The sequence below is a fragment of the Oreochromis niloticus genome, linkage group LG8, assembly GCF_001858045.2.
Source record: "Oreochromis niloticus isolate F11D_XX linkage group LG8, O_niloticus_UMD_NMBU, whole genome shotgun sequence".
NCBI lineage: Eukaryota > Metazoa > Chordata > Actinopteri > Cichliformes > Cichlidae > Oreochromis > Oreochromis niloticus.
This window is the reverse complement of record NC_031973.2, coordinates 18,117,942-18,143,408: the sequence shown is the minus strand read 5'-3', so window position 1 is coordinate 18,143,408 and position 25,467 is coordinate 18,117,942. Positions and strand designations below refer to the sequence as shown.

General features: G+C 43.2%; 2 protein-coding genes and 1 long non-coding RNA gene across 7 annotated transcripts in view; 1 reads left to right on the top strand and 2 right to left on the bottom strand.

The window, feature by feature from the left end:
* The window catches only part of kcnc3b (potassium voltage-gated channel, Shaw-related subfamily, member 3b), a 53,516-nt gene extending 38,253 nt beyond the window's left edge, over positions 1-15,263 (bottom strand). For 2 of the 5 annotated variants that reach the window (XR_003221447.1, XM_019362685.2), the window contains exons 1-2: positions 14,510-15,258; positions 6,564-7,250 (exon numbers count right to left, since the gene is read on the bottom strand). Coding sequence is in view for 3 of the 5 variants with exons in the window: in XM_019362685.2 (XP_019218230.2) it covers positions 6,564-7,250; positions 14,510-14,557 (735 nt within the window). In the remaining 2 variants the exon portion in view is untranslated. Of the gene's footprint in view, positions 1-6,563; positions 7,251-14,509 lie in introns of all 5 variants that reach the window. The other 3 variants (XR_003221446.1, XM_025909991.1, XM_025909992.1) reach the window with 3 other exon arrangements.
* On the top strand, positions 7,377-20,392 carry LOC112847721 (uncharacterized). The gene is made up of 2 exons (XR_003221448.1): positions 7,377-9,140; positions 15,389-20,392. It is a non-coding gene; the product is annotated as an uncharacterized LOC112847721 (long non-coding RNA).
* A 222-nt stretch (positions 20,393-20,614) lies between these two features.
* Positions 20,615-25,459, bottom strand: rexo4 (REX4 homolog, 3'-5' exonuclease). The gene is made up of 8 exons (XM_003438623.5): positions 24,986-25,459; positions 24,540-24,871; positions 24,287-24,451; positions 22,714-22,907; positions 22,526-22,614; positions 22,363-22,437; positions 22,196-22,270; positions 20,615-21,178 (listed from the first exon to the last, which is right to left on the bottom strand). The coding sequence occupies exons 1-8, from the start codon at positions 25,193-25,195 to the stop codon at positions 21,035-21,037; spliced, it is 1,284 nt and encodes a 427-aa protein (XP_003438671.1). The 5' UTR covers positions 25,196-25,459; the 3' UTR covers positions 20,615-21,034.
* Between the last annotated feature and the right edge of the window lie 8 nt (positions 25,460-25,467).

Genomic DNA, 25,467 nt, shown 5'->3' with positions numbered 1-25,467 from the left:
ACTGTACAGGCATGAGGGGGGTATCAGATGTCTTATCTAACACTCAGCAAGACAGGGGCTAAGCATATTTCCCAAAATCTTGACCTACTCACTTAACCTCTTCCTCCCTGGAGGTCTGTGTGTTGGGTCTGGGCCACGTCTGTTTTAAAAAGGCAACAAATGCTTTTTTTGCTTTTTAAAGGCTTGGGGTTTTTTGTACCGCCAAATTTTATAGAGTTAGAAGTCATGATTTCTAGAATAAGTTCAATAATGCTGGATTTGGGCTTGCTGATAAAAAGTTGCTACTTATTCTCTTATATAAAGTTTTGATTAAACTGAAGGAAAATTCATAATGCTCAATAAAGTTGGTTTGTTTCTGTTTAAATTTCACTTTTATGACTGGTAATAATAAGCATGTCCTTGCCTAGAGCATGGATGTCAAACATATGGTCTGTGGGCCAGAACCTGCCTGTCAAATGCACATCTTTATATACATTGAAAACTCTAGAAAGTTAGGGAATGTATTGGGACACAGGAATGCAGGAAAAATGCAGGAATGTATTGTGTTGCATTTCCTGTGTTACAAGTTGCAAAAATAGCTAATGTCACAAGAGGCAGGTGTCCCAAACTGTTTTGTTCTTCTAATGGATCAGTAATTCTGGAGTAAAAATAGAATGGGAACCTCCTCGCAAGCAGAAATTATTTTTATTTATTTATCTTTTTTTTGTTTTTTTGCATTCAGGAACAGATTGCCCGTAGCTGCAGTGACCAACTGTTCGCCCACATGGTTAGGGTGTTGCATGCTCAACCTCTAGGTGACCACTTTCAAAATCAAGGTGATCACACAGGTCGCCTGGTGGACTGGACTCTGAATGTAAACATACTGGAGGTGTTTTATATAAGTTATCATTAGCAGTTTTACTGGCCCACTTGAGATCAAATCTAGCCATGAACTAAAATGAATTTGACACTCATGGCCTCGTGGGAAAAAGGTTAAACTGATACTATTTATTCAGTTTAGTCAACTCTTTTTTTTTTTTCTTTAACACTTCAGATTTAAGCGTAGGCATTCAGATGGCTTACTTACAGCTGCAATGTATGCGGTCCTATATATATGACTACAAAGGTCACATCAGGCTCTTTTTGGCCCTCTCAGGTGTTTTCTGCTTATTCAAAGGTCGTGCTTCTGTCCTTGTTATGAAACATCAAGCATTTATCCAGTTATGTATCGCCAACAGTGACAGCTCAAGTTACAAGCCAACGGAGGGGACAGGGACTTCCGTCGATGCAAACACAACACGAGAAGGCCTGCGGTACAAAACCTTGTCAGTGAAAATTGAAACAGAACAAAATATATATTTACCAAGTGCAAGCACAGGAAAGGCAGGTTAAATAAATGCCACGCCTCTACTTGATCTGCAAAAACAGTTTATCTTAATGAACTCGGTAACGCACTTAAAAGTTTGGAGCTTTAGGTATTTTGAGAATTGTGGGGTTTTTTTGCTTATTTGCTGAATGGTCATATAACCACAGAGTCTTATCCTCTCACCAGTAATAGAAGAATAGATTTGCCATCAAGAATGAAATTAGGGCCTCCTTTCCCTTTCTTTGCTATTTTCAGATGCAGCCCACAGAGAGGGGATCCAGAATGGAAGTGGGAAAATAGGCCTTTTTAGCAGGATTGCATTTGAATGGAAATAATTGGGAAGCACTCCCACTGCTGAAGGTAGAATCTGAACTCTGGATCTGAAAAAGCTGTACATTAAATAAAAATGCAATGATTTGAGAAGTATTTAAACATGTTATCTAAATGGACACAAAATAAATAAGACACAGTGTTTCTCTAGTATTCTGAGAAAAAAATGGTTTAATGAAAATAAATGCTCATGTAAACTTTGATGGTGCAAGAACTCTTAAAAAGTTGGGAGAGGGGGATGTTTATCACTGTGTTACATCACTTCTTCTTTTAACAACACTCTGCAAGCACTTGGGAACAGAGGAGACCCACTGCTCCAGTTTTGAAAGAGTTTTGAAATAATTTTCCCATTGTTGCTTAATAAAGGATTTCAGCTGCAGGCTGGGCCCGCCACCGACACAGGATTTTGAAGACCGATACCGATATGCGGTGATTTAGAAATCCAGTACATGGGCCGATATTTTTTTTTCTTCAGCACCAGAAACATAAACAGATTTCCCTAATATCTGCTATGTTTAGTTATTTATGAGTTCTTACTAAGATGATATGACAATGCGGTTTAAAAAATAATCATTTTATTGTCACTAAAAGTCGTTGGCTACTTATTTATGCTCTGCTTGGATCAGCTGGTTGTTCCGATTGTGGCTGTTATTTGCCATATTTGCAGACAATTGACAGTCACCTTCACCACAGTTTCCATTGAGATCCTACCAGAATTGGGAGTTTCTGTATTTGGAGCTGTGTAGCTCTGGGGCAAACAGAACTGGTGCAAAAAATCTCACAAGACTATGCTAAATTAGAAGTGACCCAGTATATTGTATAAATCCTCTGTCAGTTAAAATCAAAAGAGGACGGCATGTTTTATTGAAAATTAATGTAATACTTTATCAAAGACCTTTTTACTACTGCTGTCTATGAGCCAAATTAGACAACTAAAACACTTTTTTTTTTTTGTCTTTGCATACGTAGCCTGTTGGTGACCGAGTCTTAACTCAGATGTATTGTCTCCAACATAAACTTGGGATCTGCTTTAGGTTACATAAATGCCAATCAGTTCATCCTTTCTGTCTATTTTCTGTCCAGTCCTGTCATTTTCTACCCGGAGACAACCTGTTCTCAGGCTGTGGCATAGCGGCAGGTCAAATTTGTGTTTATGACAGCATTGTGCGCTCCAGCACTGAACACGGTGAAAAAGAACTGCAAACAATGAACCACAAGACGTGACCTTCAGGGAGAGGTAGGCTCTGGACAATCCCTCCCTCCTTTCCAAAAAAAGACTCAAATACAGGCACACAAAGTCAGATTTGGTGGGGCCAAAGGGGCGTCTTGTACATGCTGAGCGGCAAATGGTGCTTTGTCAGAAGACTGCTGACAACAACAACTGGGCCCATTTGGTTTGAAACTGGAAGTAACTGAAATACAGCAAAACCAGTGGGACAGTGGGGCTTTATGACAGGACCATAACAGGTAATCCATCAGTTAATAGCAGGTTGAAAATAGATTATTTTAAACACAGCAAAATATTTGAAACAGTACAAAAGATAATTAGTTCAACATTCTTATAGAGTTCTATGTTTAAGTGGTGTTATTGATCTGGGTGTCACATTCATTCAGATTAACTCCCCTAATCCAGGCTTTAACATCAGTCCCGTGTTTTTTAAGTGTCTATTTAATTTGTTATTACACCATACATTTTTTTAAGGTAAGTAATAATTATGAATCAGCCGTTATTGTCTTCATCGTCAACATGTATTCAACCTGTCGAGTGACAACTAATAACACTGACAAAACATTACCATGTATTATCAAATTATATCTTATTCTTTTAGGATCGCTGCTGTTCAAACAGACTTGAGTTTAAAACACTAAGTTGAGGAAAACATCAACAACAAAGGGAATAAACAGACCAAGATCAAAAATCTGTCTTAGCTCCGCTGGAAAATCTATGTCACCCAGGCCTGGATCAATAATGAAATCAGATGCAAATTGTATTGTATAACACCTCATCAAAGAGAAACATATACGTCCATAAAAATTGTCAATGGGTTAACCGTTTGTGTTCAGCGGCGCAGAATGAGCCCGAGCTTACGCGGAGTTTAAGAGCCGATTGAGAAAGAGGGAATTGCGTTAAAAACAGGCAACGAGAGAGGATGATCAATAAAATATCAATCAATAGGCAGGCAAGAGGGTCGGGGTAGGAAAATTGGATGGCTCGAGCCTTCACAGATAATCGAAGACGCTAAGACAAGGGTCCCCACCCCCATCGTGCAACGTCTTTCTTTCTGTGATTGTCACCCCCTCCTTGTTTGTCTCAGTACCCCTCTTTCACCTCTCTTTCTTCAGTGGCCCCCCTCCTGCCAGTCAGTACCCCTCTCAGGCTCCCCTTCAGTCCCTCTTCCCTCGATGTCTCTCCACTATCTCACTTCTTCTCCATTTCTCTCTCACTCCCACCCCCTCCACCTCTTTTCTCTTTCTCCAGTGCACCCCCTCCTTCCTCCCGCGTCTACTGCAGCAGAAAAGCCAGCACCGAGAAAACCAGCATGTGTGTGTTTGTACATGAGTGTGTGTGTGTGATACTACGGTAAATCCACGAGCTAGCCTCACACGATCGCCTGCAATGAAGGTGAAATTAAGAAAAAGCCCCCGCGTGCGTGTCGAACGCTCCGATCAAAACATTGATTGCTGGCGCGTTACATCACAGCCATGCAAACAAACCCCCTTTAAATCATTAGAGTAATGTCTCTCCTCCTGTCTCTCTTTATTTCCTCTCATCTCCCACTTCTTCCTTCTGTCTCTCTCTCATCTGCCTCGTTGTATTTCCACATCAGCATCTCATTTTCTTTTCTTTTTTCCCCATTTCTCAGCCTTTCTTCATCTCCGTCTCTTCACATGTAATTCGGATCCCTCAGGATTAAAAAGGTTCTGCCACACCGAACAGGACACTTTTAGAAAGAGCAAGGCTGGAATAGAAAAAGGAATGATCTGGGTCACATCGCTGTTTGACGTATGGCACTGGCATATTAGACCTACACAGCAAACTGGGGCTACGTTCGCCCACAAATACAGCCAATGTTTTGCAGGCACTGAAACGAATCCAACTAATCGCACCTTAACACCCATGTAGTATCGCCAACACCACTAACTGCGGCCATTATGCTGAATGAATGTTTTTGTATGATTCATGTGGTCTTTGCCTGTAGATGTAGTGTTTAACTGTACATTGCATAATACAGAGCATAACACACAGCACTCGAGCAGCTAGACAGGAGCTACAGCAGCTTGCATCCGAGGTATGGCAACAGCGAAAATGACACCTCCTTTTGCTAGGGCCAAATTTTCATGTAAATCCAAACTACGTCTCCTTCCTGTATACATAACTGCTCGGGTGAGTTGTTTCTATGGGATGGAGTGGAGGTAGACGGGGTTGGAGTAGTGAGAAATCAATCTGAGAGTGATTCTTAGAGAAGCACTTCCTGCCTGATCCCAAGTCCAGAGAGGCAGATCAGGTGGCCTAAACCCAGACTATGTGTCAGTCACCATCCACCACTTTTCTCTTCCTCTGGAGGGAACTGAAGTCAGGTATGCAGATCTATACCTGGCGCCAGAAGAGGTGCAAATGTATGTGTAAGTTTTGAAAACAGGGGGAGTGAAGGTATGGTCTCATCTGTGGATAACTGTAGATGTAGTATGTATTGCTGAGTGTGCAGTGATTTATGATTACATTTTTCCCCACTCAGCTATTTTCAACATGATGGTATGAATGCCTGGCCACTGCAGGTGTCTGCCGACTGTCTGGTTTAGAATGTGGACCTACAGTATTCATACATTCCACAGCACCAGTGGTTTCTTGCCTTCACACCTTCAAAACTGAAAATATCACTAGCAGCAAAGGCAGGGAGCAAGATGAGGATGATCAGAATATAACTCTCGATACACAAAGCAGCTGTGATCAAACAGCTGGATTTGCCTTTAAGTGAGAGGGGGGAGACCAGAAGCCAAATGTAACTGTTTTCACAAACCCACAGATCAAAACACAGTCAGGGGTACTTGTTACTCTTACACCTGTGTGATCAAATACCATTAAACAGCTGATTTTAGCAAGTAAATCACTAACTATTTAACTATTTACACGAAAACAATAAAGGCTATCCCAGCTCAGGAGTAAGTTATGCGTAACAGGAACAAGGACCGCGCGTAAAAGGCATGTAGCTTTCAACTGGGACAAGAAAAAAAAATCAGCAGAGTGAAGCACTACCAAGGGCAAATGTGTGAAAAGACATGCAATACAACACTGACGTTTCGACGTCGTACAGGCTTCCTTTCGGCGTCGTGCCAGAAAAAATACGACCAACATGAAAAACGGCACAGCGACGTGCATCACAAACGGACAAGTATCACCTAATGAAGGCGTTTGGATGCAGGAGGCGCAGCGGATGCTGCGTTTGGAGGCAGATATGTATTAAACCTGCTGGAGCAGGAGAATGTGACGATGGAAATCATGATAGCGAGACAAATGTGGAAATGTGATTGACAGTCTTCACTGTTACTTCGTCTAATACCCATTTACCAACACAGCTGACATATAGTTTTCCATTTTTTTCCTGCGCTATCAGCATTAATTATTCAATGGCAGTAAGTGTATATAAACCAACATTTAACACGAGCTATACTGTTGGAAATAACACACCACCAGTCATGATTCTTCACGTAATTACGAGGGCTTGATTTTTCTGCTTTTACGGGTAATGTTACCTGGATGACTAAAAAAAAGGTTTTTAAAAACTTATCATGACTCAGGCAGTGCTCTGAGATGTCATTAGTCAGAATATGCAACAGTAGCCTATGCAGAAATAAGTTGGTCCCTCTGAAAGAGACGTGGGTAACTCACCCGGGCATATTTGGAGGAATAGGGGTCTTCAAAGAGCGCCCATATTCTGGGTTGCCAGGTTTTCCACCAGCCCGCTTTCCTCGCGTCCTCTTGCATGCACAGTCTTTTCAAGTCCCCATCCGCACCACCCAGCGCCGGGTCGTCGTCTGGCGCGTCCGGTTCTGGAGTCTCGAAGCTGTCCAGCGCCTCCTCCGCATCCCGATGCTGCCGGTAATTCATCCAGCAACAAGCCTCCACGTCCGTCTCATCGATGCCCCAGAAGGCCAGCTCCTCTTCGAACAGGGGACCGCACACATCGTTGGGACAGTGCAACTTCCCGGTGCGGTAATAGTTGAGGATGAAGGAAAACACCGACGGGTGGCGGTCGAAGAAGAACTCGTCTAATTTGGGGTCGTAGTCGAAGTTGCTGAACGCGTCCGGCTCGGTGAGCCACGACAAGCGGGTACCGGGCAACGTTTTTAGGGTGCTCCGGTAGGTCTCATGCCGCACCCCCCCGCAGTTTATCACGATTTTCTCGCTTTCCGACGGACAAGTCATGTCTGCGCTGTAACATGCTTTGTTGGACGACTTGTTCCCACCCTTGCGCCCTTTAAAAGAGGATACACACACCGAACTGAGCATAGAGGACCGGGGGGAGGGAGAGGATGAGAGAAACCGAAGGGAGGAGGAGGGAGGAGTCTGAGGAGTCTGCGGGAGAGAAAAAAGGGCAGAAAATTTCAGCAGAAGGGAGAAATAGATGTGGATTATCAACATTGCAATACACATTAAGAATCACACGCTAATGCAAGCTGTATGTGCAATCATTCACTTGATAATCAGCCGGTGGAAGGGAGGAAGACGACCTTGTGCAGGTGCAGAGGGAACAAGGAGAGCAGGGATGGAATTGATGGGTAGCAAAGTTGTTTTGTTTTTTTTAAGCACAGCATACCGGAGCACACAAACATGCCAGAGCAATAAACAGGTGGCTTAGAGCACATTCATGAGTCAGCAACCATATGGGCTGACTGTTGACACCAGAGTGATGAGAAGATCCCAGTCTGGAGTTACTGTGCTATGTAGCTTTAGGGTCTCTATACTGATCTGGTTGATGTTCAAGTCAGTGTTCTAACTGAGACACTCAACTCAGCTTCACCCCTCCTGCACAAATGCAGAAATCCTGCTCCTTTACCAAAGAGTCATGTGTGAACAGAGAGGAGAACTGGGGATCTTTCTTATTTTCCCCCCACCTTTCCTCACGAATGCTGCTCTGACACGGTGATGTGTGTGCGTGTGTGAGTGTGTGTGTTAATTGCCTCCCGAGAGTGCGGTGTCCGTACTAATGTTAGATCTCCTCAATCAGCCTATGCGTGTGCTACACACACTGCTGCAGCCCCCTCCGACCGCACTGAGATCCATGCAACGCACGGTTATGCCGATGCTCTCCCTGCTGTTCTCTCTCCCATGTACTCTGTGTGTGTGTGTGGTGGCATGCAGGGATAGATAAGAGGAGGGGAGTGAAGTAAAGGTGAGAGGAAAAGGACATAAATACGATTTTTCTTTCTTTCTTTTTTTTAAATCCACCAAAGAGTCGAAAAGGACAGAACAATCAGGAGAACGAGGCTCAGGCAATGACCTTAAGATGGGGGACAAAGCAGGGAGAAAGGGTGATTTTTTGAGAGAGGGATGGAAAAAAGAGACAAAGTGAATGCAGCACTCTCACTGGGGGCATCTACAGCGAGCAGCTACTGTAATATTGTCTCTTCTCTAGTAATGGAAGAAGGGGGTAGAAGAGAGTGTGTAAGGGGGCAGGAGGAGGAGGAGGAATTGCAAAGGAGAGTGCTCTATAAAAGTGAATGAATTCTGCTGCAGTAAAAAGCCAGAGTTATTTGCTCGCTCTCTCCCTCTCTTTCTACTCCAGGTGAGGTCGGATTGTTCACCCACGGGCTGCTCCGCCATCCAGAGGGGCTCGCGATGTTTCAGCAAAGCCACGTGATGGCAGCCGCAAAGGCCGTACCTGCACCACATCCATGTTGTGAACCTTTTTTTTATAGTCAAGGAAATGCACCACTCTCCTCCTCCCCCTCCTTTCCTGCAAGCTCTTAGTAGCCCTCCCTCCCCCCCACCCTCTCCCTAGTTTGACTCTCTCCCTCACTTTGTCTTCCTCACTTGCGCTCACATTCCGCATAAAGGAATCACATTTCATTGGAGGAAGGGAATCGAGGCTTCACTTCTTCTTCTCGAGTGTACCTATCCGTCTCTGTCTTTCTCTCCAGTTCTTTCTACTACCCCCCTTCCCTGTTTTCATTTACTCACTGCAGTCCTACAGTCTAATTCTCTCTTCTCTTCCATTTCTCTCATCTTTGACTTCGCTCACCTCTCCTCTCTTTTTCTCCTTTCCCAAAGTAAGCTTCCTTTCCTTCCTGTCCATCCTTTCCTTCTCTTTCCCCCTCTTACTTTTTGCTATCTTTCATGCGGGATGCCACTTACTACGTCTCTTTTGCTTTGCTAGAGTTTAATCCTGATTTTTGCACTTCTTGTCTGAAGGAGCAACTTTTTGGTTGTCCATGGAAAAGTTTCCTCTGTCCTGGCAACACTCAGGTAAGCTCCAGCAAGATCAAGGCTACTGCATGGATTAAGCACTAACTGTGCAAAGGAGACAAAAACTTAAAATAATACATCCTAAGTTCACAGCTCAGAAAACAAATCAAAGTGTTAGATGCCTTAAGTTTTTACTATTTTTATATTTGTCAGTCTTACTTCTTTGCAGTTTTGTTTTTATGCTGTTTTTTGGTTTGTTTTTGGGTGCAGGAGCATTCAAACTGCTTACTTGACAGAAAAGAAAGAAAAAAAACTGTGAATTTGTTAGTTGCACTGCATTATCGTGCCAAAGTACTTTTAGTTTGACGCTTTAAATAGAGCCTGAAGAAATTTCTGCAACAAACAGAATGTTTGGAGTGATGAGGTCAGAGAGGGAGAGTGTAAAAAGATCTTAATCCACAGTCAGCTTTGTCCAGTGGGGCTTCCCAGCAGAGAACGCTTGTGTTGTGGGATGGATTATATTTCAGCACCACGGACAGCGGCACTCTCTCACTCTCTCTGCTCGGGAACTTTGAAGAAGCAGCTTCTGTGAACTCCCTGTGAAACTTCCATCCTTTAAATAACTTTTTGCGTTGTTGCCATTTTAACTTTGACACATTGCGCCCTGACGTGTTCTTCACAGGCAGTCATGGGATATAGTTGAACTTCTGAATATTTTATACATGGACAGCCGCAAGCCTGTCGCTGCAGTTAAATGCCTTTTTGTTCCCTCACACTTAAACATGGTGGGACTATTGATTCTCATTAACCATTCTTTCATGTACCAGAACATGTAGGTTAAGTGGGAAAGCGCTCAGCTGGGTTCTCTCTCACACTTTTTTGGGGAGTCGTTAAAGCCTTTAAGTTTGAACTTGAGTGAATGTTGCCGTCATTGTGACAAGATTGCCTGTAAAGAGTTTAGAGGTGAGGTGAGTGCTTTGCATTTCAGTTCAGCTTAATACAGGGGAGGTAAGCACTTCTCTTTAAGAGTCAGCATCAGCACCTTCAGCACTGACAGCAGCACAAAAACACACGGAAAGGGGGGCTAAAAGTGGGGAAGTAAGGCTACAGAAGGTGCAAAATGAAGAAAGTCAAAAAGCAGCGGTTATTAAAAAAAAGAATGGTGGAGAGAAAGAAGAAAGAAAGGTTCAAGAAAGAGGATAAAAACTGAAGGAGAAGCAAGTAGGAGGAGGAGGAGGAGGAGAGTGCTGAGGGAGCAAAGTGAAGGAACAATCCCCTCGCCTCCTCTCTCCTCCCCTCTAGCATCACTACTTTCTTTCTCCTGCAGCTTTTCCTGCCTTGGCCACCATGTCCTGCGCCACCCTGCTACTACTGCCTCACCACTGCACACATACACAGGGGAAAGAAAACGAGAAGGAGAGGGGAATGAGGGAGGGAGTGAGGGGAGGGGTACACTCACACACACACACATATGCTCACCTGGCTACAATGAAAAGGCTGAGAAAAAGAAACCACACACACATTTTGGAGCCGAAAAGCGACTTGATTTTTCTAAACCTTTTAGGGCAGGAGATCACTTCTGCAGATAGATATGGAGAACGGGTGTCAGAGAGGAGGAGCGCACGCGCAACGCTCGTGCACAAAGACTGCACTGACGCTAATATATATTAGCAGAAACACTGCAGCAAGAGGGGGAGGGAGTACGAGATTATGGGATGCATTGACTGTGAGGTACCAGCAGCAGGAACGGGGTGGGGGTGGGGGTGGGGGGTATGCTAGAGAGAGAGAGAGAAAGAGAGAGTGAGGAGGAGGAAAGAGAGGAATTTGGAGGAGTGCTGACTATGCGGAACAGAATGAGCAGTTGGCAGAAAAAGCAAAAAAAAAAAAAAAAAAAAGAACCATTACCAATCGCAGAGAGGGAGATGGGAAGAGATGAGAGACACTTAGATGTGCTGGAGAAGGAGAAGAGGGAAAAAAGTAGGGGTAGGGAAGGTATAGGACAAAGTGGAGAGTGGTGGGGCATTGAAAGAGAGGAGCCAAAAACAGGTGGGGGAGGAGAAGGAGAAGCACAGAGAGGAAGACCTTGCAGTGGTTCAGGATAGCACCTGAATGTACGTGAAGGCATGTGTGTAGAAGGAGAGGGAGGGAGATGTCCTGCAGTACCAGGAAAACGCATGAAAACAGCAGAGTGATTAAAAGAGGGCGAGCAAAGGAAGGAAAACCAGTGTATGGATGTAAAACAGACACACAGCTGAGCTGAATGGCAAATGTGCCGCTCGGGTTGGGGGAAAGGAAGGCTTTGCAGGCAAGTGTGTAATGTATGTTTATGTATGCGCGTGTGTGTGTGCGAGGGAGAGAGGAGAGACAGCGCAAATTACGTATGTGTTTCTGGTGTGCAGCCATTTTTTTCCCCACCAGCTACCTCATCAAAGGATGTAACCACAAGGCTTCACGCTGTTCCATCCATATCGCCTCCCTCCCTCCCTTCCTCGTCCCCCCTCGCTCTCTCCCCTCTCGCGCACTCCCCAGTGCTGAGGAGACCCCAGCAGGAGAAACCGAAGCACTGCAGCATGGTAAAAAAGCACTGCGGTCACCTCCCCTTTTAGTGCGGTGTCACACCACGCTCTGTCCTCCCCCCACCTCCCCCTTTTCCACTGTCACTGCACCTCATGCTCTGACTCTCTTCCTGCCAGGAGAACAGAAGATGTGTGTGGGTGTTTGTGTCTGGATAGTGGCACGGGGTTGGGTAGAGTATGAATAGATATGAATAGCAGGAATTACATGAATGGATGCAAAGGAAACAACAACAAAAAAAAAGAAAAGAAAAAAGGGTGTGTATGCAAAGAAAACGGGGCTCTGAGCAGCTCTCAGACAGCTTAATCTAATGAAAAATATGATGTAAGCGGGCACTACACATCAAAAATAATAATAACAATGACAAAGCTCACTAGTGGCCAATTCCCAGAACATGAATTAAAGAGCCAATCAATTAAGGAGGCATAAAGGAAATGGCCAATCAACCGGAGGCATCTCCTCCACTCAGCAACACCAGTGTGTAGATCTCCTGGGGCTGACCAATCCACAAATACCGCAGCACCAGCACCCCCGAGGGGGGTCTTGAGCCTTGTGCATATTGGTCAATCACCCCAGCCAGAAGCATGCAGCAGCAGCTGCTCCCTTTCTTTTCAGGAAAGGAAACGTATCCCTGGTAACGTTTGTTTTAATGACGGGGGGGGGTGATTAATACATAAAGTCATTTTCAGGAATAGACTGGCTGCAATGAAGCCTGTAATAGAGCTCCGCAGCTCAGTCAGTGTCCATGACTAAAATCTTTTCTGCCCACAGGACGATGAGGGTTGACTTTTTTTTTTTTCTTTTGGTTAGATCTGGGTGATACAGCATGTAGGGTGAAGGAGGAGTGATGGAGGAGGAGGTGCTTCAAGGAGAGGTCGAAACAATCCTGAAACAGCACTGAGCACAGGGGGGGAAAAGGCACAGGATAGTGTGTCATGTCGGGAATGAACTCTATTTTTGGACATGGATAAATCTGAGCGAACATCCTTCAGTATTCAAACTTTCTTGGAGCATTTGCATCAGAAGCAGATAGCTTCATCCCCCAAACCTCCCGTCTCTCTCTTAGGTAATTTAAACCTGTCTCCTCCTAATTAATGACACTGCCCTTCCTGCATGATTAGGACCATTATGATCCAGCAGTGCAGCGATGTGGTACATGAGGCCAGACAGACAAATGGGACGAGGGAAGAGGTATTACTGGACTAATTTCTGACCTGTGAACTATCCAGCGATTAGACATAAAAGCAGGGCAAGGTTAAGTCACAGATGGGAGTCTAAGCAGGTGGGGAGTAGGGCGAGAAGTTTTAAAGCAGAGCTATAAAAACAAGATGGCACGAGAAGAGATGACATGAAAGGTGATCTTGAGGTGAACCTCAAGGTCAAGTAGTGGAAAGAAAGAGGGCGTAAAAGACCGGCTAGGCTCAATCAGGTGGTAAATCAGATGAAAGACGGGAGGAAAGTTCTCATAACGGAAGACGGGAAGCGAGAGAAACCATCAGATTCTCAGAGAAGAGACAGGGTCAGAGGCAGGGACACACACTAAACCCAGGACACGACAGATCAGTAATTCAATCACTGCCTCAAAATAGATTATCCCCCCCCCATTGCTTAAACAGCAGCGCCCTCCTTTTCAAGCCCCGTCACTACTCTGCCAATCGCATCAACCGACAGCGTGCCACCGTCTCTGGAGTTTTTCCCCTTTTTTTTTCCTTTTTTTGTGCTAAAATCGAAGGGGGTGTTTTCTGGGTTACCCTTAATCTAAAAATAGCACCAGCTGTAGATTTATAATGCAGGATGTTGGGGGCAGAAAAAGAGAGTGCAAATGGAGGAAAAGAGGTAGAATTCCCATTAGGAGGAGAGCACGTTGGAGCCAGTTGGCAGGAAAAGGAATGCATGTGCTGGATAAGTGACGGCAGAAGAGGCATTATGAAACCAGAGACTTTGTGTGTAATGCAGTGGAACGTGGCAGAAGCAGATTGTCAGAGTATAGGTGAAGTGGTGGCGTGGTGGGTTGTAGGGGGAAGAAGAAGAAGAAGACCATGTCTAGACATTTAACTGCCCCGCTAGACTTCCTGGATGAGACGCTATAACCTTCCAGCAGTTCCACTCCAGTAACCCCCCTCCACCCACCCACCCTTCATATCGTCCTCACAGCATCTTCTCCTCTGTGTGTTTGTGTGTCAGCCCTCTCACCCTACTCCTATAGTGCCTTTATCAAACCTCCATTTCAGGCCTTGACACTTACCCAGTGCTGCCACGATGCACAAGCAAACACACAAACACGCACACACTGAAAGCACATGCAGGTAGGACAACTGCATGCCTGTAAATGCGCAAAAGCAGCACACACATGGAGTTATTTACTCATGCAGACAGACACAAAATGATGCAGAGAGGAATGCACACACACACACACATAGATGCACACACACACATTCCTCTCAGAAGCGTGAAACTGCTCTGATCTAGTGGTGTAGATGGGGAAACACCCACCATTTGTGCAATGAAGGATGTTAGGAATTATAAAATGGAACAATTCTGAGGCGTCATATCAGTGGGTAACACTAAATCAGACTGAATTTCTCTTATAGCAGCCAGAAGGAAAAAATAATAATTAAAAGAACAGAACATATCCTGATTTCTCCACGTACTGGTTTTAAAACACAGGATACAGAAATATTTTGCAGATATTGTGGGAAAGACACGATACTTGTTGAATGCAGGTTAGAGGCTGTATTTTCGCCTTTTTTTAAATCCAGGCCAATAAAAACCCTCTTGATATTAGGCGGATAAAACGCAGAATATAAAACCACCATAAAAATACAGACATATACACAGACACGGTTAATACTCACTTGCTTTTGGTTCTGGTTCGATTCGAGTGCGCGCAGAAACACGCACATCAAGCTTTAAAAAGATCAATCAAAATGTAGTTTTCTTTGTTAGATCGCTCTTTCTTACGATTTCACAGAGTATCCAGTTTCTCGCAGGCATTCAGCTGATCTGTTTTTGGGGTTTGTTTGTTTTTTTCTGTTTTTTGTGGAGGGTTTTTTCCTCCACACGATTATAATAAATCAGAAATAGGATTGCGCGCGACTGTTGCTGGAAATCTTGTTTTGATAGCGTTATTGCCGAATGTTACTTAGAGCTTATGGTCATGCTGATGATGGCACGGGATGAGTCTTTCGGATGAAATGAAGCAGAAGTCCCCCTGAAAAACAAAAATCTGTCTTTTGGCTATTTCCCCTCGATTTCAGAGCCCCTCTCCCACCTTTGTTATTGCCAAAAACAAAAATAATTGCCAGCCTTTGTTACAGTGTCTCTACGCTTCCAGGCGCAGGGTGTAGCTACCATTCAGCTCTTCCTCTGTCTCCCCCATCCAAATGTTTCAGTGGAGATGCAGCCTGTAGACACCTCGCTCTCTTTGCCTTTCCCTCTCTTGTGCCTCTCTCTGTTCCTTTGGAGGAGCGTCACCTTCTGCACTATTTTTTTCCTCAGACGATACATGTGGGCGGATTAGAGAAGAAGACAGAGGGGTGGGAGGACCCCGGTGAATACAGAGGCTAATTTCTCATATGGCTGCTGAACTTTATAAATACATATGCTGAGGAGAGAGAGAGAGAAAAAATACACGCTGGGCTATAAAAAGAATAAATGCGCTGATTTATTGTCATCTGTTTAACTGCCTCTTTTTCTCTCCCCCCCCTTTTCCCCCCTCCTCTTCCCCACTTTAGCCTGGAGCCCACACATGCTCACTCTGCTGGACGGACGCACAAACACCATTTTGTCTACAGGTTCGCAGCCTTGACTCTGCCTTGGCTGACATCAGCAGTCATGTGGTACAAGCTGGTGGATTATGTGACAAAGTATGTCTGAAAACAGTAAAAATATAGAAAAATTGGCTTTTTTTCATCTATGCTATCATACATTAAAAGGAAAAATCTGAAAATCTTGAAATAAGTGAAGCTGCATGAAGAATATTCCCTACATGTATGCCTGTAATATTCTATAAAGTGTAACAGGATTAACAACAAAGTGAATCTTGGGGGAAAAAACTCTGCTTTCTACCTGCTGCTTTTACAAGAAGACTAATGGTGTGTGGAGACGACTTCTAGCAAAAGTACAAAGATCAGCAGGATATGTTGATGGTGCACTTATTGGCAGGAAACTGTCAATGAGTGCTGCATCATCTCATGAAACTTACAAGAAAGAAAAAGTCCTTTGACCACAAAATATTCCTGTAAGAGCAAAGTGCAGGCAGAAAACCAGTGAGCTAAGGAGACAAAGTAAGGTGGGAGATGTTTAAGGATATTTACTGATTTTTTTATGGAATCAAAACTGAAAACTGTAACATTTGAACTCTAATGTGATAGTTCATCCCATGCATCCCATACAGTCTGTGCAAGGAAAAGGGAGTTTATGCCGAAAGCAGGGCATGAAAATATAAATACAGTCTGCTATTCTGAACAGGAAGCCTGAGTCTTTCTTTCCTTTTTCTTTCTCCACTTATTTAAAAAACGATTAACGCAGGAGCCATTTGTGTCTTGCAAAGCTGCTTTTAAGTCCTTTTTCAAGTAATTTTTCAAATTAAGTCACCTTTTGTGAAGCTTCCAGATCTAAGCACAAAATCTAGAAGCTGCTTTTTCCTCCCTCAGGGAACACGCCTTCATTTACACCTCCGAGAGCCCTGCGGCATTGTCTCAGATCAGTCAAACGTATGATTTATAGAGGTGTCAAGCTCCTCTACACCACAGTTTTTTATTTTAAAACCATCTATAGCACTTAGTGTATTGGCAGTACTATGAGTCTTTGGCCAAGACAGCAGCAGCTTTATTGGGCTTTACCGGACAAAGGCCAACATTTGCATGTTCTCATGTAATGAAGCTGGTGTTTAGCACGAAATATCTACCAAATTCATAATTTTAGCATTTAGCCTGAGGATTGGTATTCCATCTGCAGTCATTTCAGTTTGGTGGCACAGCTCTGCTGTGGGACTTCCCCACCCTTGCATAACTATGCATGGACAGTCTGAGGCAGGGAGAGAAGCGACAGGAGGGGCGTTTCCAGGATTTTTTTTTTTAAAAATGGGGTGGCAAAGGGAGGATCCAACAAGAAATCAGAGAATTCTATGAGAAATAAACAATAAACTAAATGTGTTTAATTGTACTGAGTGGTAGAAGTACATAAGAACTGTAAACAGAGATCCTTTGTTTACAGTTTGCAAAGGAAAGCAGTCAGAGTACAGTAGGAACACAAAGGACCACTGTTAGGTACACTCGGGAGAGCCTATCTTTTAGACCCGATGAATTTATATAGCTATAATTAAAACAGTAGCTTTCACATGCCACATTATTTAGCCTTAGATAAGTATAAATTCACAGTGAAACACTGAGGAGGATAAAACTGCTCATGAAACTAAAGAAAAGTCTTAAGTGATTAAAGTCAGTATCAAAGAGTTATACACACTATATCTAATGCCTGGATATAGTGTTAGACCATATGTAGGTATTAAATAAAAGCTTGACAAGTCATATAATTCACAAGACATTTTACTGCAAATTCTGAAAAATCTGTGCTAATGAAAAGGCCACAAATGGCAGATTTTGAACTGAGTACAGGGCAATCAATTGTCTGAAATAATCCAGTCTGGAACAAAATGGTGGAACAATCAACCATCAGACTCTTCTTCTTCTTCTTTTGGCTGCTCTCTTTAGGGTTCGCCACAGTGGATCACCAGCCTCCATCTTCCACTATTCTGTCCTAGCATCCTCCTCTGTCACATCAACCCTCTGCATGTCCTTCACCGCATTCCCAAACCTCCCCTTCCTCTTTTCCTCCTGCTTGGCAGCTCCATCTTCAACATCCTTCTTCAACTACATCCACCGTCCCTTCTCCGCACGTATCCAAACCATCTCAACCTTGCTCCTCTAACTTTGTCTCCAACATGCTCAACCCAAGCTGTCCCTCTGATGTACTCATTTCTAATTTTGTCCATTCTGGTCACTCCCAGAGAAAATCTTAACATCTTCAACCACTGCCACCTCCAGCTTGGCCTGCTGTCTTTTTGTCAGTGCCATACATCACAGCAGGTCTCACTACCATCTTATAAACCTCGACTTTTACTCTTGCTGCTCCCCTTTTGTCACAAATCACCCCTGACACTCGCCTCCACCAGCTCCACTCTGCCCACACTCTCTTCTTCACGTCTCTTTTGGATAGTGGACCATTTGTAGTCCTTGCACCTTCACTGCTACATCTGTCTACACATATTCAGTTTTGCTTCTACTGATTTTCATTCCTGTTCTCTCCATTGCATACTTCCAGCTCTCCAGACTCTCAGTATAGATTACAACATCATCTGTACAGTCCACTAAGTGTCTTGCCTGACCTCATCTCTCAGCCTTTCAGTCAACCCTCATGTAATCCCACCCCCACCTTGAACCAATATGCCACATCTGCCACACACCTCACCACTGTGTGGCTGGCCCCATAAATGTAACCAACCAAAATACTAGCATGGCCCAAAGTCAAAGAGCTGCTAAGCTAAAACCTAATGTACCAACTATGTCCAATAACACAAAGACTATCAATCACTGCTCATCAAGGCACCATTTTCTGCTTTCAGTTCAAAGTGAAGTCTCTCTCTGTGGCCAGAACAGACGAGCAGGAAGTCAGCCACAGAAAGTAGCTGACACTGTTTCTTCATCAACCTGCATAAATACTGAATGCTCAACTTTGTCCATACTAAGAGTGAGCATTAGTCATCACAGACACTCGCAGTCAATCTCTGGGCGGCAGCATACCGCAGCTCATGCATAAGGAAGCAGGTAGCAGACCTGAGCATACATCGTGTGGACGAGACAAGATTTCCTGCATTGAGAAAGAAGCTGTGAAAATGCCCTCAATCTCATAGGTTCAACACAGTTTCTAGTAATCTATTTAGGAGTTATTGTTCCTACTGCAAAGGTGGATGTTGAGCAGTTAAAAAATGAAAGAGGGCAGGACTAAACAGCCTATACATGTATATACCGGTGTTTGCACATATGCATATAAAAGAAAAAAAGATTACTGGTCTTCAGAATACGATGAAGATGACAAACCGGCAGTTGAATAATCTTTATTAACGTCGTCTCCCACTAACTGAAAAAGTGTCCACTCACTCAGGGCTTCCCATATTCAGAATGAAAAACAAAACCTCCCGAAGCGATCTCAAGGCGTTTGATGCATTTTATGTTTGGTGGAAGGTGTACGAGGATATACAATTGGTTCTGATAAGGGAACAAGACAAAACACACAAATCAAACACTGCAGAGCTGCTGTTTGTATGCTGTGTGGGACCAAGCACCAGATGTCAACAACAGCCGCAGCAAAGTGCAGTAATTGGGAAGACTATAAGAAGCCTTTTAAAGAGTTATTAACTATTGGCGTGTGAGCAACAGCAGTAATGCCTCCAGTCTCATAATGTGATTTATGAAATGAGTCAAAGCAGTCTTATTATCATGGTGTTTCCTACACTGCTGTTAATATCGCCTCGAGCTGACTTGTTTCTATTGTTTATTGGGCAGTGTGTAATTATCTGGTTCATTCAAGATTTTTCTAAGGGAAAAAAAGAACTATTGTACTACTGTAGCTTTAAACAGTGTAAACTCGGACACATGCAATACATATGATTAGAGGTGGTTTGCTTTTCTGGACATAAATCTTTACCTTTCTTTATAATAATGTTTTGTACTCATTTACAGAAATATGAGAAGTTGCACAGAGGTGAAAAGTGCATTTGGGGATCAGTGTTTGTAATAATTACTGTTGCATTTCTTCAACTTAAAATAAAGAAAAAGTATCTTGGTGTGGCTGTCTTTATTTCCTGTGTGCTTGTGTTAATTTGTTTAGACTGGTGGCACTTTTGGATGTATCATTTATGCAAACTCTTCCATTGAAAAGGTGGAAAACCTGTAATCACATCACTGAATAGACAGTCCTCGCTTCTGTTAGCTATTATCTTGTCCTCAGAAGTTAATAGAAGCGATGTAACAGCCACCCCAGGAGAGAAATATTGATTAAGAGATAGGATAGTGCTAAACTTTATCAACACACCTTCAGCAGTTACATTAAATCCAATGCAACTTCACGCCTCCCATAAAACCTGACTAAAAGCGTACAGAGAGCGCTGCTTATCATTTTTAAGGCTTTAGTATTTAGATAGTTGAAGCCCGGCCATCCAGTAATGGATTTCTTCCCTTAAATTCAGCTGTTTGCTGTAGTATATACCGACATGTGACCACCGGGCAAAGCATGGTTACATAGTTTGAACTGTTAACATATGGAAACTGCTGCTTTATTACATTGCAACCAAAAAATATTTACATGCAGAAAACAAAAGTCATGCTACCATCTTGTGTCAACATATTAGGGCACACCAGCATCTGCTGTGCTACCTGAAGCCTTCGCACTACCTGTCAGAAACCCACAGAGAACCTAATTTAGAGCCCGGAGGCTGCAGACCGAGGGCGCGTGCTTCATTTCAATAAAGTACAGCACAGAGTGCATCGGCTCCCGGGCTGCAAATCACGCTGACACACTGCTGGCAGGCAGGGGATTTCTTACTTTATCACCATGACATAGTAAAAAAAAAAAAAAAAATCAAAATAAGGCCGGGATGGGATTACATAAGGAAATACAGGATTTGAGTAATAAATGATTTAAGATGCACATTTGGTTGCACTCACAGTAAACAGTAACGTTTGTCCTCTTTAATGGCTTTTCTGATGTTTGTCAGAGAAATGGGAAATGAACTCTCCGTAATCATGAACCAAATGTGAGGCAGCAACTCATGTCTTGACATTAACTTGCATTAAATGCAGTTTAATAAGTTTTTTATAAAAAAAAGAGTTTGCATTGCTCTGAACCTCCTGTGGTTGTATTAGACTGTGAGGACAAAGAAATATGCATAGCAGAGTTAAACGAATTACATCTTTTGTTTTATTTATACTTTAAAAACAGACATTTTTACAAACTGTATATAAAGACTCTGTTCTAATCCCTGCATGAGTCAGTCTGGCACACTGAGGAACAAAACTTCTTGATTTGCAACTCGATAAAGTCTTTCACAACCTGCAACGATCTCCCCGAGCGACTTAGGCTGATGAAACCGGTCACTATCTGCGAAAGCATTTAACACGCTTTTTGTTGCGCCAGATCTCACAAAAGCTCAGCAAGTCACGCTTTTATACAATCACAGGTTCAACATCCCTCACATTAAAATAAACAAAAATACATAGTTGTTTTTTCTTCTTAAAAGAATCCTCTGATCACTTCAGTCAGCTCTGCTCTCATCGGGAGATCATCTGTCCTCTTGCTTGCTCGTTTTGACTTTATAATCCTCAGTGGTTCTTGTCTTTGGGAAGCTTGGCCTTTCTCTCACTCCTCTTATCCAAGAATTTGTTTTTCCTGCTCGCTTTAATCTCTGCCTCCCACTGCTTTTTCACCATTGTGTACAGCCTCATGGTGGCCTGTGCGTCTTGGACCTGGAGAAAGCAACAGGCAAAGATCAGCCCAAGTGTTACTAACATTGTTGGGCAATAACACACTGGTGTTTATACAAGTTGTTTTTACATGCTGGAGTAGTGCCGAGTCAGTGATTTTAGTCCACTGTTGGATGATGACATCATGAGATCAACAATAAAGTTTTCTAGATATACAATAAATGTTAATGTCATGAAAACAAAGTGACACGATGCTTTTGTAAGATGCTACAAGTGCTAAAATGATGCAAATTGACCATTTGGGTATGTGGTTGCTAGGCAACAAGATTATATCATACTATCTTCAGGCCTTCAGGGGTCAAAGATGTACCCGTGTGTATACCTGGGCTGTTCGATATAACGATATATATCGGCTGACGATATGAAAACGTCTATCGTTTGTTTCATGGTGTCGCAAAATAAACTGTTTACGGCAATATTTTGTCATCGCTTTTATGTAGTATTAATTTGTTAAAGTTCTCTCTTTCTCTTACATTTAATATAACCACACTGCAGACGGACAAGCGACTGCTTTTATGCGTTGTCGTTAGCGACAACGACGGTAAAACCATAGCGTGGCTCCGCCGTCTGCTTGTTTATTTTCCACATAAACCTTTCACAATAAAGCTGAAGATCCTGTTGAGATTTTTCAAAATTAACTGAATCACGTGAAAGAGTATGCAGAGAGTTTATGGATGAGAAGCAAAAAAAGAGCCATTAGGTGCTAAACAATAAACCTTAGGCTCAACTTATGTCTAAAAATGTATAGTTTCATGCATCGGTCAAAACACTTGACCTCAGGTACAGGACGCCCAGCTGAAAACACTTCATGCAAATCGAGTCGCCCAAGATTCACAGAATTTACAGAAAATGTAACATTTTTGTGATATATATCGCTGTCGGGACAATAACTGTCTTATATCGGGATATGAGATTTTGGTCATATCGCACAGCCCTACACGTGTGCCAGTTTTCGGTCACTCAACCCTGATAATTTAAAAGGCTTTTCGAATGACTTACAGATGAATGTTCGCCCTCTTGGACATTCACATCGAGGATTTTTCTACAAAGGAGCTTGAGCGAGGGTCGACCGCTCTAAAACAAAAAGAAAAACGCCTTATTATCAGTTATAATTCATTCACACATTCACTGCGTAAACTGTTGAGACATTGGTGACTGCATCATACCTTTGCGATCGTCTTGAAGGGTTTATATTTCTGAGTATCTCTGATTTTCTTTTTTGGATGATCCAAGAGCAGAATCTGAAACAGGAGATAGTTTGTGGCTGCTCATAATCAGGCTAAGAAAAATATTACATTTGTTCTATTTCCGATATCACATCCATGCTACCTTTAGATCATTGTGTATGGCGTGTCCAACCACTAGTCTCCCTTCCAGGATGTTAGCAACCTCCCTCTGTACAATCTGTACATCCGCTCCTGCAGAGAGACAAACGTGGTTTAAAAAACATCAGAAACACAACATAAGAAACAAAGAGACTTTCAGTTGTTCTTTGCAACTCATTTCATTTCTCTCACCATCTTTGATGTCCTCTGGCCGGATGCCGCTGACAGCTGTCCTGTAGTCTGTTACCTTCTCTGTGGGCTTCACATATTTGTCATAGATGCACTTCCCAAACTGGTTCACAATTGACACACGTGCCAAGATGCTGTCCTCTCCATCAGGACCAACTCCCACCATCTCACAGTCAATGGCCACCGCTTTAGTGAGGCTTAAGGTGAACGACAAAGTGACAAGAAAGGAGAGACATGACAATCATCATCTTCTGTCTCAACGTAAACACCTCAATGTAAAGGCCCCAGTACACCAAACGCAAAGGTCGCTTTGCTCGCTCCAGCAAGACTATCTCACAGTCAGTCGTATTTATACCCGCCATGAAGGCGCAGGAAGCTGCTGCAGTATTCTCCTGAATGACAGGTGTCAGCAATCAGACAATATCGCCACATAAGTGCTGACACAGGAGGAGAAGTTGTCAAAATCGGAAGCCGAGACTTTGTCGAGGTTTTTTTTCCACAGTTTTTTCCACAAACTCAAGTTTTCACACTGTTCCTACATCTCCTTCTCTGTATATCTGCATGTCTCTGAGTTTTTGTGGCGGAATATCCTTAAAATGATTGTAAAAACTGATACAATCGTACACTCTCGTCTTTAACCCTTGCTCAACGCTTCAGGTTACAAAATTGAGAGGCGCATGACCGGCAGACACAGCATAATAGGGTCATACCTTTTGTGACCTAGCTCAGAATGCATCCATCCATTCATCCATCAGGGGTCACAGGTTTTTCCACAGCATTTATCTGTATTATCAATGATTTTCCACAGCAATGTAGTGAGCTCTGAAGCTGTATTGACAGGCTACGTCACCGCAGTGAAGGATTTAATTGTATAAATTCCATTCAACAATTTATCCATCTCCATAACCCGCAGAAAACAGTCAGCAACCATGTTTACTTCATGCTCTGTCCAGACAATTCACTAAAACATGCAATGGCAAAAGTATTTATCACAGACTATATGTAATACTTGACTCCTTGAAGGAAAGCTCCATGAAGCTCTCCACTGAGGGGGAAAAAAACAGTCTCCATCTCCTCAGGAGTGTAGCTCAACTTCATACAGAAGGAGTCCCTAAAATAATTGGATGTCTGATCTTTGACAGCAGATCCAGAGAACTGTAGAAGGTGGGGGGGGGATTGATCATTTACTTTGAGCTTCTTATGCATGAGGCACATAATGTTGTTTAAACAGGCCGAGTCAGTTGAGCGGTTTCAGAGATATTAAAGTCTATATGTTGGGAAAAACACATTTTGTGTGACATTTCCCAAGTATGACATCATGTGCCAAATCCACATTGTTAATATTACATCCACAGTTACTCACAGCCAGCTAATAACACCACGGCAGCAACATTCCTGTGAAATACTTGTATTGAGAGAAGTAATGACATTAGGGACTTGATATTTTTTATAATCGCTGTTAAGGCGTGCATCTTTCCCCGGGAATATTTTCACGCACTTTTCTAAAATGGCATCAAAGCTGCCCGCTGTATTCTGAGTGTGGTTCTCACTGTACACTGAATGCACAGCGACTTACCCTTCAAAAGCATTCTCCTTAACCAGGCTCTTCTCCGTGTCCTTAGCCGAGGCACCATCCGTACCCTTGGCCTTGCCCTGCTTCTTCCTCATGATCTCGGCTGCTTCTGCTCCCATTGTCGCCTCAATGTCATCCGGGTCCACGTCATCAAACCAAAGGTCCTCTCTGCAACAGCAGAGAATGAGATGGGATTATCAGACAAAAATATTCTTGCTGAATAAATGAGTCAACTTCAGTGCTAATATATACATACTCTGTGGGCTTTGTCTCCTCGGATTCAAGCTTCTTCTTCTTAGCTGCCTGTAGGCTGTTTGGCTTCCCGCTATCCCGCTCTCTTTTTGGAGCAGTAGCATGTTTAGTCTTCGAGACATCCAACACCTTTGAGTTGACCCCAGTCTTACCGGAGACAAAACTCTTAGGCACAGTTTTGTGATCCGCTTTTTTCTCAGTGTCTCTCTGGCTTGGTCCAGCATTGTTCTTAGAAATTATTTTAGAAGTATTTTCTTGGACCTTCTTTGGCAAGAAGCCGTTCTGATGTTTCGGTGCCACTGGCTGCTTCTTCTCTGACTGACTGGCCTTCAACACCTGAAGGGAGGAAAATAAGGGAGAAAAACCTGTGGGTAGTATTAAACACAGGCACACAAAAACCAAATTGTGTGACAGGACATGCATGGATATCAAACTACTGCACTCACTGACCTCTTGAAGTGCTTTCCAGTTGGCAGAGAACTGCTGGGAGTCTTTTGGAGGAGCAGTTTGTGGAGCTGTAGGCTTTTCTTGCTCCTTGTTTGCAGGAGCTGAGTAAAACCACTGCCTCTCGTTCTTTTTTAATATGCCGTTTTTCTTATTAGGTTTCCGCTTACGTGCTTTAGCGGGAAACTGTTTTTTCTGTTTCTCCACCTTAGACATTATGATCACCTATCTCATGTATCCTCACCTCCTTATATTTTTCGTGGTGAGGTGTGTAAAGCCACGCTGGCTTGTCAGATGTCCGTTACTTGAGTTGCCAAACAACTTCAGACAGTAAGAAATGTCTCCCCCAGACTAAGCTCACCTTTCGGCCAGCACACGAGCATTACTGAAGCACGTCCCTGAACTGTACATAAAATCGCTTACTCGTAAAACTTAACTCTCTCCGAAGCCATGCCGTTGAGTGTTTTTCCACGATGTGCAACAGTGAA

Bases quoted from the DNA above. Each gene is read 5' to 3' on its own strand.
- rexo4 (XM_003438623.5), bottom strand. From the start codon at position 25,195: ATGTCTAAGGTGGAGAAACAGAAAAAACAGTTTCCCGCTAAAGCACGT. The intron at 24,872-24,985 runs GTCAGTGAGTGC...TCCTCCCTTCAG, and splicing joins ACTGGAAAGCACTTCAAGAG to GTGTTGAAGGCCAGTCAGTC. The intron at 22,438-22,525 runs GTAGCATGGATG...CTCCTGTTTCAG, and splicing joins CCATACACAATGATCTAAAG to ATTCTGCTCTTGGATCATCC.